Here is a 16,848-nt window from a genome sequence, read left to right as displayed (position 1 = left end):
TTTTCCAAAGTCCAATTCCCGCCTTGGCAAACTTTTTCAAAGTCCAGTTCCCGCCTTGGCAAACTTTTTCAAAGTCCAGTTCTCGCCCTGGCAAACTTTTTCAAAGTCCAGTTCTCGCCCTGGCAAACTTTTTCAAGGTCCAGTTCTCGCCCTGGCAAACATTTTCAAATTCCAGTCCCTGCCCTGGCAAATCCTTTCCTTCATTTTCAATCCTCGCCTGATGGTGAAGTCAGTTCCCGCCTGACAACCACCATTCATTCATATTTCTCCACCAGAAAAACCAAAAATATTCTCTTTTCCCCAGCAGATATCAAAACAAAAATAAAGATAACACTTACACCATCCTCTCTTCAGGACAAATTTCGGGTCTTGATATTTAATCTTCTTCTACCTTGAACGTTCGAAAGGCTAACGCCAATCTCACCTTCTGGTTTAAGAAGATTAAATAGGGGCAGCTGTCATACCCCAAATTTGTCCTACCCTTTAATTTCTAACTGGCTTAAGCATTGCATTCATCCGCATACCTCCATTAGGTCATCTAACATATCATGCATCATTAATCAATAAAAAAGGTGTGGGAGCAAGGATCTTGGAAGCTAGGGTCTTTGTATGTCGTTCAGGGTGGACTTCTTTCTCCTAAAGCTACAAGGTTTTCCTCCATGAAGATTCATCAGAGGCAAGAAGACTATGGTTCTTATACACAATGTCTACAATCGTCGATTCATCAAAGATTTGTTGGATTTCATGTCGAGGTGTCCTTATGTGCTTCAATACTTTCTTCCTCGAGGATTCTTCGATGTACTTTTGTTATGATGGATTGAAATACCGATGTGAGTCATGGCATGAGAGATGAACTTGTGGATTCATTTTGATCAGAGAAGTTTGGTTCTCATCATTTTTACTTGTTGCTTGCAATACAAGTTAGAGTGGACTTGAGTTTATTCTTAAAGACTTGAAATGGATTTGCATAAAAAAGGAGAGGAGTAATCGAAAGTGCTTGGTATTCCAGTTACAAGACTAAGACGTGCATGATTATTCATCAAAAAGATTTGTTAGGCATTGGTGCAATTCCATTCAAATTCATTCAACCATTCATTCAAGATCTTTACGTTTATGTTCATTATCATCCAAGTTTCAAGCCCAAGTCATGTGAATACCGATCATCATTCAAGCGTTCGATTCAAACTATCAAATTCCAATTCAAAATAACCACGTCAAATTTCAATACACAAGTTCAATTCATGTTACATAATATTCAAAAAGGTCCACATTCAAATTACAAAAGTCAAATACCCAATACAGAAAAATCATACAAAAAGAATATACCATTCAATGCCCTTTTACAAAGTTCTTTCACATTACACTTTCAATCATATCCAAAAAGTCCTATTCTACTCTATGAGTCAAATGAGCACAAGTCATAAACCGTTACAAAAAAAACTTTCATATTACATCACCAAAAAGATTTTACACAAAAAAAACTACATCCTAGTTTGACTATGGACTTGTTTCTCTGCCCGAACTCCAAGCATCTGAACCAAAGCGTAAAACCAGTGGAATTAACATACAGCTCACACTTTCTTCCACATCAAAGGAAAGCCTTGCATTACTCACACAATTGTCAACCTGCTTGCAGTCATATTTCAATTTACCAAACTTGCAGCATAGCCAAACAATTCACATCTAAACCAAAACGAGCTGCTTCCGCCTGAGCAGCAGCAAGGAGGTTAACCCATGTTCATACCATAAAACTTCTCCACATCCTAGACCTGTACAAGGAATAAACACACATCCATCCATTGGAAAATTCAATAAAAGATTTCTAACAATCATGCAACACAAAAACAGTTCCTAACTAACACATTTCAAACCACAAACTTACCAACAGCCTGTTGCACCATTTAACAAACTAACAGTTCCAGTCATACCATGTCCACATTCATATTCAAATAGCAAACTAAAAGAGGAGTGTAAACTAAGTTATAGCTACCATCACCATCATCCCCACTGAGTTATATTCAGAGATCCTTTAAGCAGTTTGGGTTCAATTCAAGTTCAATGGGTCTGAAGCAACGTTAAGTCTGCCACAAAGCTCAGTCTAAGCATAAATGCCCTAAAGGCTACTTACTTTATGCGTACTGATCATGTTCCAAAAGAAAGCGCAGAGAACCTCTATGTGTTCGACAGTCGCTCGTACACAATCCAATTCGTGTTTATGCTCGAGGTTTGATATCAAAATGAATGCTCCATGCTCACTTGAATCAAAATAACCTGCAGAACATAACCACACCTAATATCAGTGACAGTTTTATAACTAACTATTTCTATCAATCATAGCCACCTACATAGCAGCACTAATTGTTCTAATAATCTATTAACAGCTTTTATATAGCAGTAATAACACCTAACATTTTCTACTAATCAATTGTTGACTGACATTTCCCTCTTACTAGCATCTAATTGGTCAAACCAACTTGTAACTGCCCTAACCAATTTGTAACCAATCCAACTGCCATAACTAACCTTCCCTCTCATTTTCCAATTTCAAAAATGACATCTAACCTAAACTTCATCCCAATCTCTAACCATCACCAACAGAAAAACAGAATTAAAACTATCTAACTGATTCAATCTCAGCCCTCCAATCCATAACAGAAAACTCTCATCCTAGGGCTACTAATCACTCTCCTCTAACCGATTCAACCTCCTCTAACTGAATTCATCTTCAGCTCTCCTTATATAAACTACTCTTCACCATCTCATTCAAAACCTTCCACGCCACTTCCTCCATCATCACATTCCACATACATCTTCCACACGCCATTTCACACTCTCTCCAATCCACTCTTCTTCAACCTCTCACCAATTCTCTCTGCACTTTCATTCATCATCATCACCACTCCAACCTCTCAACAGAAACCTTCACTCATCACCGTCTTCAACCACTCTCTCAATCTTCATCATCTCCACAATCTCCAGAACAGAACACAAAAAACGAATTCAGAAGCTACAGATCATAAGAGAAGGAAACAAAAGAGGCGTAACAGAAATTGGAGAGAGAACTCACCGATAATCAAAGCGTAACAAACTTTGGCTCCAATCTTCATCTTCATCTTCATCTTCATCGATCCAGAGTTCTTCATCCTTCAATCACCACAAGAAAATCACACCTCAAGCTTCAAGTCCTCCATCGTTCATCAGAGAAATCACATAACAGAGACTCAACTCGTGACAAACTTTTCTCGATCTTGAATCTTCTTCATCTTTTTCATCATCCTCAACGAACCTCAACATACGCGCAAACATCAACGAACATCGTCGCGCCACTGCAACGAGTCTTCAACGCACGTCTTTGACACCATGACTGCATCATTCAACATTACGATTCGCAATCCATAGCGCATCAGATCAGGAGTCAGAAGTATGAAGAAGTAGACAGGGTCTTCGTCAGAGGAGGTTGAGTTCTCAGGTAGTTGCGGCAAGTGTTGAGTTGATTGGAGATCGTGAGAACGAGGTGCGAGGCGAGCAAAGATAAGAGAAGTGGAACCGGAGACGGAGGGCTCAAGACGGAGAAGCTCCGATCGGAGAAGGACTCGATTCACTGCGCCGTCGTCTATTTGTTCGTGAAGGAGAGGGTGGATTCGCTTGAGTTCAATGTTCATGTAAGCCTTTACCCTAACCCTTTCTACATTTCTTTTTTTAATTTTTACTATTAAGAATACTTGAACAAATCTGCATCACAAGAAAAATATGTTGAATAATTCCTCGGGCCATGTACACGAAATTGCTATTGCTCACCCCACTAAGCCCATGCACCCCCATCTGTTTACACTAAAGCTGAAACAAAAATAACTATTGGGCTGAACTCAGACTGGGCCCTGCGCCCTTGCTACTCACCACTTCCATTCCATTTTCACCCCCTGTGTGCTTGGTTTTAGACCTTAGACTTAGTTAATAACTAGTTTGTTTTCTAACATTTTAGTTAATAAAAGCATGGTAAACAATAAAATCCATTAAAATTTGGTTAGATTTTTAGGTAATAAAATTGTAATAAAAATCATCCTTTTTGTTAGATTTTTTGGGTAATTTTTGGCACAAAAACTTTCATAAAAATCATATAAATAATAGTACTTTTAATTCACTTTTGTGCTATATTTTCTACTTGTTCTTTTTCATGCTTTTATGCTATTTTCAATATTCTACTTAGTGCTTTATTTCTCATGTTTCTTTTATTCCTAACCATAGGTAGAAACCATGATAACATTAGTAGAAATTCCCTTCATACTTAGGCTAGTTTCTTTTCTTTTTACAACATAAAACATCTAATAAATACTTGAATAAAATCCCATAAAAGATACAAAGAAAATACTTAAAAAACATTAATAAAAAAGTGAAAATCTTAAAAAGGGAATGGAAGCTTGAACATCCCTTGCTTTAGGGAATGTTCGAGTGCTTGGACCTCCCTTGCTTTAGGGTTCCGTTCGGGCGTAAGTTCCCAAATTCTAAAAAACACAAACCATAGAGTAACTCGAGTTTCCCTTGCTTTAGGGATTTCCTCGAAACACTCAAACTCTCTCTCTTTCTCTCCTTTCTTAAGGGCATTGTTATCTCCGCTCCATTGCATCCTAGGCGATCCCTTATGCAAGAGCGCGAGCGTTAACTCCGCCCAACTAAAAAACACAAAAACAAACAAAACTATGGAGCCGAACTACGGCGCTCTGATTCCTGAAAAGGATACGTAGGCATCAAGTCGCGGGGCTTGAACGAGCACATTTGTAAATATTCCTTCTTTTCCCCGTACTTCTTTTTGCATTCATTCGCATGTAGACATAGACATAGTACACACCCTTTAGATAGAAACAAACATAGGTGGATACCATCGAGTACGATGGGCGTGAGGGGTGCTAGTACCTTCCCCTCGCGTAACCGACTTCCGTACCCTGATTCTCTGGTCGCAAGACCCTGTTCCTTCCTTTGTTAGGTTTTCTGATATTCCTTTCCTTTATGGGATAAATATATTGGTGGCGACTCTGTTCATTTTTCGCGAGCGTGCGACAGTTGGCGACTCTGCTGGGGACTACCTAAGCAAGTCGATCCTAGCCTTTGTTTGTTTTTTTATTGGGTGTTTATTTGTTTTATGTCTATATCTTGTATATATGTTTGCATGTTTATTTTCTGCTTGCATATCATGTTTATTTCTGCTTGCACATCATGCATATGGATTATATTCTGTGTTCCTTGGGGTCTTCTGTTCTGTTTTGCAGGTGGGGGGTTTGTGTGAGGTAAAAGGCCCACTACCCAGGCCAGTGACACATAGGATTAGCGTGGATGCTCGTGTTGACTCCCGTGGCCCTTGCTACGATCGAGTTCAACATGGGGTACCACAACTGGGCGAGGTTCTTTCATGGAACACTGTGTCTGGCACCCTTGCTGCCTCAAACACTTTGTACCCCATGGGAACTGTAGACCCCAGTGACCATTAGGGACCACTTGTCCGTGTCTAGACTACATACCCGTGAGATTGGGGTGGGACAGGAAACCTTGACTCCTACATACCTTTGGCTCTTCATATTTGAGGTCGGACCTTTATTTGGTCTGTTCTCATGGCGCTTAATATTCTGGTATTCAAAAAGGCGTCGAACCTTTGATCCTGTGACACTTGGCCTGTACAGAAGCTTCACATCAGTTATTCAGAGGATTGTGTGGTGGTTACTCAGATCATATGGACCTTGATCCCATGCCTGCATTGCATAACATCATTGTTTTATCCACTTCATTTGTGAGGAATTCTAAAGTCTATTTCCAAAAAAGAAATGAAAAGAAAAAGGAAATAGAAAAGAAGAAGAAAGAAAAGAAAAGATATTCTATAAAAAATAAAGCTTTGGTTTCAAAAAGGATAAAAGAAAAAGTGTGTGAAAAGACTTTAGGATTCCTCGGAAATGAAACATTGCATTCATATCATCATGCATTTCATGGTTCCGTATCAGAAGCTAATTGGGGTCCCTTCAACAGATTTCTGCTTCATCATCAAACTTGACTTCCCTACATCTGTAGCATACGAGGATTAATCAGAAGAGAATCATGGACCGTCTTGAACAGAATCAGGTGGAACTTCGTAAGGACTTGGATACTATGGGGGAAAGGATGACCCAACTCTTTGAGACTCTCCAGATTGTTGTTCAAGGGCAAGAAGAGCTAAGACAAAGTGTTGCTAAATTGGCTAATAGTACTCCGACTACTGTTGCTAATAGAGGATCAAAACCTGTGCCCGTGGAAGTTCCAAATAAGGAGGATTCACATCATGAGAACGATTCTGAACTCGAAGCTTTCAAGTTCCCAATTGAGGAAAATGAGAGGAAATTTCATCTCTTGGAAGAAAGATTGAAGGCTTTAGAAGGTCGAAGCTCCTCAGGATTAAATGCTATTGATTTGTGCCTAGTGCCTGATATCAAGATTCCTGCTAAGTTCAAAGTCCCCAGTTTTGAGAAATACAAGGGTATTACTTGTCCGATGAGTCACATCAAGGCATTCTGCAACAAGATGGCACCGTATGCAGAAAATGATAAGCTTCTAATGCACTTCTTTCAGGATAGCTTAAGTGGGGCATCCCTTGAATGGTATACCCGACTTGAACGAACCCACGTCCGCACATGGGATGAATTGGCAGAGGCTTTTCTCAAGCATTACAAGTATAATAGTGACATGGCTCCTACTAGACTACAACTCCAAAGTTTAACTCAGAAGGTTGATGAGTCTTTTAAAGAGTATGCCCAAAGATGGAGAGAACTAGCTTCCAGAGTCCAACCTCCTCTTTTGGAACGAGAGCTTGTAGACATGTTCATGAATACTTTGAAAGATCCATATCTCAATATGATGGTTGGATGTGCTTCCTCCGAATTCTCAAGTTTGGTTGTCGTAGGGGAACGAATTGAAAACGCCTTAAAGATGGGTAAAATCCAAAATATGGACAATGCTTCTGAATTCACTGAAGAAGAGAAAAGTGAAGCAAACGCAATCTCCGAGATTGAAGAAGAGGAAGTCCCTGCTTATCCTCAGGTTCAGGTTCCTAACTATCAGATGGTCCCAGTTTCTCCTAGTCAGTATATTCCACAAGTCTTTGCCGCCACTATCAACCAACAACCCCAGATGGTCCAACAACAACCAATTCAGTATTTGCCACAAAAGCAATGTGTTCCACATCAACAAAGTCATCCGAATCAACGCCAACCTAGAAGTAATTTGGAACGAAGAAATGCTCCTTTGGACCAGATTCCTATGACATACACTAAACTTCTTCCATATCTAGTTCAAAGCTCATTGGTGGTTCCCAAATCTCTAAAGCCTCCACCACAACCGTTTCCACCTGGGTATGACCCTAATGTGCAATGTGGATATCACGCTGGATCAATGGGGCACTCAACTGAGGACTGCAATGCTTTCAAAGCCAAAGTACAACAGTTGATTGATGGGAGGCATATAACCCTTCAAGAAGGAAACATATGGGTGAATGGAATTCCTTTGCTCGAATAAATGCCTAGATTTCAGAAAGTCTCCAGAATCAACAAATTCTTTCCTCACAACATATAGCTTTTCTAAGTTCGACGGCCATGCAAGGTTCCTCCATGTTTGATGGTGATTACCACTCTAGCAACTATGCTTGGGGCTCCCGCACGAGGGATAAGCAAGACGTACTCTTATCTTGAGCATTGCATCACTCGCATTGCTCGAATCCCTAAAGTAAGACAAAAATTTACAACTCTTTGGTGATTTCGTTGGAGTTTTCTCTGGAAGTAATCTGAAGTGATCGGAAGGAACTACAGAAAGTATTCGAGATCAACAAGTCCAGACGGAGTCAAGCCTCCTCTACTATGGCAATCATCAATTCATTTCTGCATTTTCAATTGTAATTTTCCTTGTTTTGTTAAATGTTTCTTCCATGTAAATCTTGTTTGTTTTTAATAAAAATAAAAATGCATTGCATATGCTAGTTTCGAATCAATCCATTCGTGTTCACTCATATCTTTCTGTCTATCGATATCAAACTCTTGATTAAGAAAAAAATATCAAAAGGAGAATGATGAAAAATAATAAAAACGCAAAATCTCTAATTGTGTGCTTTTGAATAAAACCCCGCTGAGGATGTACAGGCATTGTTTCAAATCCCCAAACACTGGAGATATAAGGGAGATAAACCCTCGTTAACCCCTTTGAGCCTTGAAGTAGGAGTTTCTTTTCTATTCAAAAAACCCTCACATTTAACCCAGGGGCAGGGTAGCGTTCAATTAACCTGATCGAGCAATCAAAATTCATCAGGAGTGTGCATCCAAGGACACAACAATGGTTGTCTTTAAAAAGGTTGAGGAAAGTGAATACCACAATGATAATCCCTCATCAATCAAAGAATGAGGCAGTCACAATTACCTCCAACCAATCAGAGATTCAGGATCACACGACTTGTTCAAAAAAAAAAAAAATAAAGAGTGAATAAAAAAGAGAGCCCGCTAAGTCAACAACTTGAAAACAAGTGACTTAGGCAAAAATTAGGGCATCCCGCTGGACTCCAAAATGAAATTCAAAAGAATTTGTCCAGGCAAAATTTAGGGAAACAAAAAAGGATAAAGCAAAGCAGAAGCGAAAAATGAGGATTACAACATAAAGATCCTCATTAAAAGAACAAAGTCGTGTGATCAGACGCCAAAGAAGAAAGTGAGTGACTGCCATGTCCAAGAACTTCATTTGATTCCTCAATCATCTCAAACTCCTCTTGAAGGATGAACGCTCGTATCAGGTTAAGTTGAACTTAGGACTGGAGAACATCACGAAGAATGGGTGGGTTAGGTTAGACTTTGAGCCTTAAATCCTTTCTTTCTAAAACCGTGAACCAGGCCACATTACAACCCTTAAAAGACCTAATTGAAGCTGGGTTTATTTCAAGAGCATACTATACCAAGTTGCGTAAAGCTGACTCCTAGATGTTTGCTTACCATTTATGTTGATATCGATATGACAAATAATTCAAACACTGAATGTCACAACATCGTTTCAATAACTTTGATTTCGAAGCTAGCATAAACATTGCATCAAGATTATCATCTTCAAAACAAATATCTTTTACTTGTGAATAAAGACTTGACATCAAGGAAGATCGAACAATGAACAACTGCAGAAAAAGTTGATCGATTCCATGAGCCATTCACTTCAAAAGCTGATTACTCCAAGGGGCAAGTTGTGTGAAGATTCTGTCAACTGAGGCATCCATTCAAGCTTCCATCAATCTGGGGCAATCAAGTCGAGGAATCTCTCTTGGGTTCAACCAATCTGGGGCAGTTACGTCGAGACTCGACAAATCTCTCCAAAGATCCTATGGGGCAAATTCCTTCGTAGCTCACGAAGCTTGGGGCACAATCTTCTGAGTTTTACTGCCTTCTCCCTGATCATAGAAGTTTATTTCTCCTGGAACTTTGGCCTCTCCACATGAGTTTATTTCTCATGGGAGTTGTTCCGCTCCCCTAACCTGGTCTCCTTGTTTGAATCTCTCATCCTCAACAGGGTGAATCGAGGGAATCTCCTCGAACTCACCATCCCCAAGCAGTTCAAGGTGTAGGGAAGGTCAAATGAAGTCACTTCCTCCCCGACAAAGCTACATTCCAACCCTCAATGCGGTTGCTAAAGATCTTTGGTACTGTAGGGTTTCCAATACCGATTCATATTGATAGCTCAAGACAACAAGCGAGGGACTCCAACAATCATGCTTCTCTATCTCACCAAGGCCTTTATTTGGCACTTTGCATATAGTTTCCATTGCATATAACATTGCATCCTCAAAGGCGTAGCATATCCGTCAAAGCGGATCATTACGCCACAGAAAAATTCAAACATGCATACAAAGCATAAGCCAGATAATACAAATCCGCACCCAATCAAGACAACGATACTTCCCCACCTAAAAAAAATGTCCCTACAAACTCCGATTGATATCTGCTACTGCATTACAAATCTCCTTATGCCACGATGCCGATACCTGGCATCTTTAGTCACCTTTCAAAACCCAGTTCCCGTCCTGATAATCACTCTTCAAAGCCCAATTCCCGCCTTGGCAAACTTTTTCAAAGTCCAGTTCTCGCCCTGGCAAACTTTTTCAAAGTCCAGTTCTCGCCCTGGCAAACTTTTTCAAAGTCCAGTTCTCGCCCTGGCAAACTTTTTCAAAGTCCAATTCCCGCCTTGGCAAACTTTTTTAAAGCCCAATTCCCGCCTTGGCAAACTTTTTTAAAGCCCAATTCCCGCCTTGGCAAACTTTTCCAAAGTCCAATTCCCGCCTTGGCAAACTTTTTCAAAGTCCAGTTCCCGCCTTGGCAAACTTTTTCAAAGTCCAGTTCTCGCCCTGGCAAACTTTTTCAAAGTCCAGTTCTCGCCCTGGCAAACTTTTTCAAGGTCCAGTTCTCGCCCTGGCAAACATTTTCAAATTCCAGTCCCTGCCCTGGCAAATCCTTTCCTTCATTTTCAATCCTCGCCTGATGGTGAAGTCAGTTCCCGCCTGACAACCACCATTCATTCATATTTCTCCACCAGAAAAACCAAAAATATTCTCTTTTCCCCAGCAGATATCAAAACAAAAATAAAGATAACACTTACACCATCCTCTCTTCAGGACAAATTTCGGGTCTTGATATTTAATCTTCTTCTACCTTGAACGTTCGAAAGGCTAACGCCAATCTCACCTTCTGGTTTAAGAAGATTAAATAGGGGCAGCTGTCATACCCCAAATTTGTCCTACCCTTTAATTTCTAACTGGCTTAAGCATTGCATTCATCCGCATACCTCCATTAGGTCATCTAACATATCATGCATCATTAATCAATAAAAAAGGTGTGGGAGCAAGGATCTTGGAAGCTAGGGTCTTTGTATGTCGTTCAGGGTGGACTTCTTTCTCCTAAAGCTACAAGGTTTTCCTCCATGAAGATTCATCAGAGGCAAGAAGACTATGGTTCTTATACACAATGTCTACAATCGTCGATTCATCAAAGATTTGTTGGATTTCATGTCGAGGTGTCCTTATGTGCTTCAATACTTTCTTCCTCGAGGATTCTTCGATGTACTTTTGTTATGATGGATTGAAATACCGATGTGAGTCATGGCATGAGAGATGAACTTGTGGATTCATTTTGATCAGAGAAGTTTGGTTCTCATCATTTTTACTTGTTGCTTGCAATACAAGTTAGAGTGGACTTGAGTTTATTCTTAAAGACTTGAAATGGATTTGCATAAAAAAGGAGAGGAGTAATCGAAAGTGCTTGGTATTCCAGTTACAAGACTAAGACGTGCATGATTATTCATCAAAAAGATTTGTTAGGCATTGGTGCAATTCCATTCAAATTCATTCAACCATTCATTCAAGATCTTTACGTTTATGTTCATTATCATCCAAGTTTCAAGCCCAAGTCATGTGAATACCGATCATCATTCAAGCGTTCGATTCAAACTATCAAATTCCAATTCAAAATAACCACGTCAAATTTCAATACACAAGTTCAATTCATGTTACATAATATTCAAAAAGGTCCACATTCAAATTACAAAAGTCAAATACCCAATACAGAAAAATCATACAAAAAGAATATACCATTCAATGCCCTTTTACAAAGTTCTTTCACATTACACTTTCAATCATATCCAAAAAGTCCTATTCTACTCTATGAGTCAAATGAGCACAAGTCATAAACCGTTACAAAAAAAACTTTCATATTACATCACCAAAAAGATTTTACACAAAAAAAACTACATCCTAGTTTGACTATGGACTTGTTTCTCTGCCCGAACTCCAAGCATCTGAACCAAAGCGTAAAACCAGTGGAATTAACATACAGCTCACACTTTCTTCCACATCAAAGGAAAGCCTTGCATTACTCACACAATTGTCAACCTGCTTGCAGTCATATTTCAATTTACCAAACTTGCAGCATAGCCAAACAATTCACATCTAAACCAAAACGAGCTGCTTCCGCCTGAGCAGCAGCAAGGAGGTTAACCCATGTTCATACCATAAAACTTCTCCACATCCTAGACCTGTACAAGGAATAAACACACATCCATCCATTGGAAAATTCAATAAAAGATTTCTAACAATCATGCAACACAAAAACAGTTCCTAACTAACACATTTCAAACCACAAACTTACCAACAGCCTGTTGCACCATTTAACAAACTAACAGTTCCAGTCATACCATGTCCACATTCATATTCAAATAGCAAACTAAAAGAGGAGTGTAAACTAAGTTATAGCTACCATCACCATCATCCCCACTGAGTTATATTCAGAGATCCTTTAAGCAGTTTGGGTTCAATTCAAGTTCAATGGGTCTGAAGCAACGTTAAGTCTGCCACAAAGCTCAGTCTAAGCATAAATGCCCTAAAGGCTACTTACTTTATGCGTACTGATCATGTTCCAAAAGAAAGCGCAGAGAACCTCTATGTGTTCGACAGTCGCTCGTACACAATCCAATTCGTGTTTATGCTCGAGGTTTGATATCAAAATGAATGCTCCATGCTCACTTGAATCAAAATAACCTGCAGAACATAACCACACCTAATATCAGTGACAGTTTTATAACTAACTATTTCTATCAATCATAGCCACCTACATAGCAGCACTAATTGTTCTAATAATCTATTAACAGCTTTTATATAGCAGTAATAACACCTAACATTTTCTACTAATCAATTGTTGACTGACATTTCCCTCTTACTAGCATCTAATTGGTCAAACCAACTTGTAACTGCCCTAACCAATTTGTAACCAATCCAACTGCCATAACTAACCTTCCCTCTCATTTTCCAATTTCAAAAATGACATCTAACCTAAACTTCATCCCAATCTCTAACCATCACCAACAGAAAAACAGAATTAAAACTATCTAACTGATTCAATCTCAGCCCTCCAATCCATAACAGAAAACTCTCATCCTAGGGCTACTAATCACTCTCCTCTAACCGATTCAACCTCCTCTAACTGAATTCATCTTCAGCTCTCCTTATATAAACTACTCTTCACCATCTCATTCAAAACCTTCCACGCCACTTCCTCCATCATCACATTCCACATACATCTTCCACACGCCATTTCACACTCTCTCCAATCCACTCTTCTTCAACCTCTCACCAATTCTCTCTGCACTTTCATTCATCATCATCACCACTCCAACCTCTCAACAGAAACCTTCACTCATCACCGTCTTCAACCACTCTCTCAATCTTCATCATCTCCACAATCTCCAGAACAGAACACAAAAAACGAATTCAGAAGCTACAGATCATAAGAGAAGGAAACAAAAGAGGCGTAACAGAAATTGGAGAGAGAACTCACCGATAATCAAAGCGTAACAAACTTTGGCTCCAATCTTCATCTTCATCTTCATCTTCATCGATCCAGAGTTCTTCATCCTTCAATCACCACAAGAAAATCACACCTCAAGCTTCAAGTCCTCCATCGTTCATCAGAGAAATCACATAACAGAGACTCAACTCGTGACAAACTTTTCTCGATCTTGAATCTTCTTCATCTTTTTCATCATCCTCAACGAACCTCAACATACGCGCAAACATCAACGAACATCGTCGCGCCACTGCAACGAGTCTTCAACGCACGTCTTTGACACCATGACTGCATCATTCAACATTACGATTCGCAATCCATAGCGCATCAGATCAGGAGTCAGAAGTATGAAGAAGTAGACAGGGTCTTCGTCAGAGGAGGTTGAGTTCTCAGGTAGTTGCGGCAAGTGTTGAGTTGATTGGAGATCGTGAGAACGAGGTGCGAGGCGAGCAAAGATAAGAGAAGTGGAACCGGAGACGGAGGGCTCAAGACGGAGAAGCTCCGATCGGAGAAGGACTCGATTCACTGCGCCGTCGTCTATTTGTTCGTGAAGGAGAGGGTGGATTCGCTTGAGTTCAATGTTCATGTAAGCCTTTACCCTAACCCTTTCTACATTTCTTTTTTTAATTTTTACTATTAAGAATACTTGAACAAATCTGCATCACAAGAAAAATATGTTGAATAATTCCTCGGGCCATGTACACGAAATTGCTATTGCTCACCCCACTAAGCCCATGCACCCCCATCTGTTTACACTAAAGCTGAAACAAAAATAACTATTGGGCTGAACTCAGACTGGGCCCTGCGCCCTTGCTACTCACCACTTCCATTCCATTTTCACCCCCTGTGTGCTTGGTTTTAGACCTTAGACTTAGTTAATAACTAGTTTGTTTTCTAACATTTTAGTTAATAAAAGCATGGTAAACAATAAAATCCATTAAAATTTGGTTAGATTTTTAGGTAATAAAATTGTAATAAAAATCATCCTTTTTGTTAGATTTTTTGGGTAATTTTTGGCACAAAAACTTTCATAAAAATCATATAAATAATAGTACTTTTAATTCACTTTTGTGCTATATTTTCTACTTGTTCTTTTTCATGCTTTTATGCTATTTTCAATATTCTACTTAGTGCTTTATTTCTCATGTTTCTTTTATTCCTAACCATAGGTAGAAACCATGATAACATTAGTAGAAATTCCCTTCATACTTAGGCTAGTTTCTTTTCTTTTTACAACATAAAACATCTAATAAATACTTGAATAAAATCCCATAAAAGATACAAAGAAAATACTTAAAAAACATTAATAAAAAAGTGAAAATCTTAAAAAGGGAATGGAAGCTTGAACATCCCTTGCTTTAGGGAATGTTCGAGTGCTTGGACCTCCCTTGCTTTAGGGTTCCGTTCGGGCGTAAGTTCCCAAATTCTAAAAAACACAAACCATAGAGTAACTCGAGTTTCCCTTGCTTTAGGGATTTCCTCGAAACACTCAAACTCTCTCTCTTTCTCTCCTTTCTTAAGGGCATTGTTATCTCCGCTCCATTGCATCCTAGGCGATCCCTTATGCAAGAGCGCGAGCGTTAACTCCGCCCAACTAAAAAACACAAAAACAAACAAAACTATGGAGCCGAACTACGGCGCTCTGATTCCTGAAAAGGATACGTAGGCATCAAGTCGCGGGGCTTGAACGAGCACATTTGTAAATATTCCTTCTTTTCCCCGTACTTCTTTTTGCATTCATTCGCATGTAGACATAGACATAGTACACACCCTTTAGATAGAAACAAACATAGGTGGATACCATCGAGTACGATGGGCGTGAGGGGTGCTAGTACCTTCCCCTCGCGTAACCGACTTCCGTACCCTGATTCTCTGGTCGCAAGACCCTGTTCCATCCTTTGTTAGGTTTTCTGATATTCCTTTCCTTTATGGGATAAATATATTGGTGGCGACTCTGTTCATTTTTCGCGAGCGTGCGACACTTCCTTTTATGGAGAAATAGTGGAAAGCCATGGACATTCGTGGCAAACATGGGTTCATTCTTAAGGAGAAGCTTCGCATTCTTAAAGTTAAGTTGAAAACTTGGAATAGGGAGGTGTTTGGAGTGCTCGATTTAAAGGTTGATAAAGCGGTAAGTACTCTTAATGATCTTGATTTGTTTGTGGCTAATGCGGGGAGGGGAGATTTTTGGTGTGATACTTTGTCGTCTAATAGAGTGAAGGCTTCTAAGGAAGTGTGGGAGGTGATGTTAAGAAGGGAGAGTATGTTATGTCAAAAGTCTAGATGTCGGTGGATTCAAGAAGGGGATGCTAATTCTAAATTCTTTCATTCTTTTATGCGTGGAAGATTAAGGAGGAATAATATTGTGAGTCTTAATTCGAATGGTGGCCTTTTAGAGGATGTCGAAGCGATCAAAGATGAGGTGTTTGACCATTTTAAACATCGGTTTTCGGAGCTGTGTATGGGTAGACCGGTGTTGGATGAAGTTGGTTTTAACGGTTTGTCGGTGGAGGAAAGTAAGATTCTTGAAGAGCAGTTTTCCATGGAGGAAATAAAGAATATTGTTTGGCTTAGTGATTGTGAGAAAAGTCCGGGTTTGGATGGTTTTCCGTTGGGGTTCTTTAAGAAGTCTTGGAGCTTTGTCAATAAGGAGTTGTTTTGCTTTGTTCAGGAGCTTTATAAGTGAGGTTCTCTTCCTAGAGCGGTTACGGCTTCGTTTTTGGCGCTTATTCCTAAAGTGGATTGTCCTCAAAGAATAGATGAGTTTAGACCGATTTTTTTGGTCGATTGTTTGTATCGGTTAATATCAAAGTTGTTGGCAACTAGATTGAAGGTTGTGATGGGGAAGTTGATCTCTAAGTTTCAATCGGAGTTTATCGAAGGAAGGCAATTGTTTGATGGGGTTTTAGTTCTCAATGAGGTGTTGGATTTTGCTAAGAGGAGTAAGAAGTGTTTGGTGTTGACGGTGGATTTTGAGAAAGCATATGATTGTGTGTCTTGGGGGTTTCTTAGATATGTCTTGAAACGCATAGGGTTTGGTGCTAGGTGGTTATCTTGGATGGAAGGTACAGTTTTTTCTAGTTCTATTTCTATTTTGGTTAATGGATCGCCTACAAGGGAGTTTGAGGCTTCTAGAGGTTTACGTCAAGGGGATCCTCTTTCTCCGTTCCTTTTTTTGTTTGTGGCGGAAGGTGTAGCAGGCATGATGCGTAATGCGGTTGCCGAAGGTAGTTTCAAAGGCTTTCAGCTCTCTTCTGATTTATCTTTTGAGATGCTCCAATTTGCGGATGACACGGTTCTCATTTGCGATGGCTCTAAGGAGAATTTGTGGTGTGTTAAGGCTTTGTTACGAGGGTTTGAGTTGGTATCGGGGTTGTGCATTAATCTGAATAAAAGTAAGCTTTTTGGTGTGCAATTGGAGGAGCAGATTCTTGTAGGGGCTTTGTTATACCCCAAAATTTGCCCACATCTTTTTCAA

The 16,848-nt window shown here is 39.7% G+C and overlaps 2 protein-coding genes and 2 long non-coding RNA genes across 4 annotated transcripts in view; 2 read left to right on the top strand and 2 right to left on the bottom strand.

Annotated features, from left to right (window-relative positions):
• Positions 1-895: 895 nt before the first annotated feature.
• On the bottom strand, positions 896-3,687 carry LOC131627234 (uncharacterized). Its single transcript, XR_009291410.1, has 3 exons — positions 3,068-3,687; positions 1,883-2,271; positions 896-1,769 (listed from the first exon to the last, which is right to left on the bottom strand). It is a non-coding gene; the product is annotated as an uncharacterized LOC131627234 (long non-coding RNA).
• Positions 3,688-11,193: 7,506 nt separating this feature from the next.
• On the bottom strand, positions 11,194-13,981 carry LOC131627233 (uncharacterized). Its single transcript, XR_009291409.1, has 3 exons — positions 13,362-13,981; positions 12,177-12,565; positions 11,194-12,063 (listed from the first exon to the last, which is right to left on the bottom strand). It is a non-coding gene; the product is annotated as an uncharacterized LOC131627233 (long non-coding RNA).
• Positions 13,982-15,381: 1,400 nt separating this feature from the next.
• On the top strand, positions 15,382-16,056 carry LOC131627226 (uncharacterized). Its single transcript, XM_058898071.1, has one exon. It carries the CDS (start codon positions 15,382-15,384, stop codon positions 16,054-16,056), a length of 675 nt encoding a protein of 224 aa, XP_058754054.1.
• Positions 16,057-16,209: 153 nt separating this feature from the next.
• The window catches only part of LOC131627225 (uncharacterized), a 40,583-nt gene continuing 39,944 nt past the window's right edge, over positions 16,210-16,848 (top strand). The window contains exon 1 of the mRNA XM_058898070.1: positions 16,210-16,700. Coding sequence (XP_058754053.1) covers positions 16,210-16,700 — 491 coding nt within the window. The remainder of the gene's footprint in view (positions 16,701-16,848) is intronic.

Source organism: Vicia villosa, unplaced genomic scaffold (assembly GCF_029867415.1).
Source record: "Vicia villosa cultivar HV-30 ecotype Madison, WI unplaced genomic scaffold, Vvil1.0 ctg.000352F_1_1_1, whole genome shotgun sequence".
NCBI classification, from domain to species: Eukaryota; Viridiplantae; Streptophyta; class Magnoliopsida; order Fabales; family Fabaceae; genus Vicia; species Vicia villosa.
This window is presented reverse-complemented; position numbering and strand designations above follow the sequence as displayed.

Excerpts from the sequence above, each read along its gene's own strand:
- LOC131627226 (XM_058898071.1), top strand. The coding sequence starts at position 15,382 with ATGGACATTCGTGGCAAACATGGGTTCATTCTTAAGGAGAAGCTTCGC.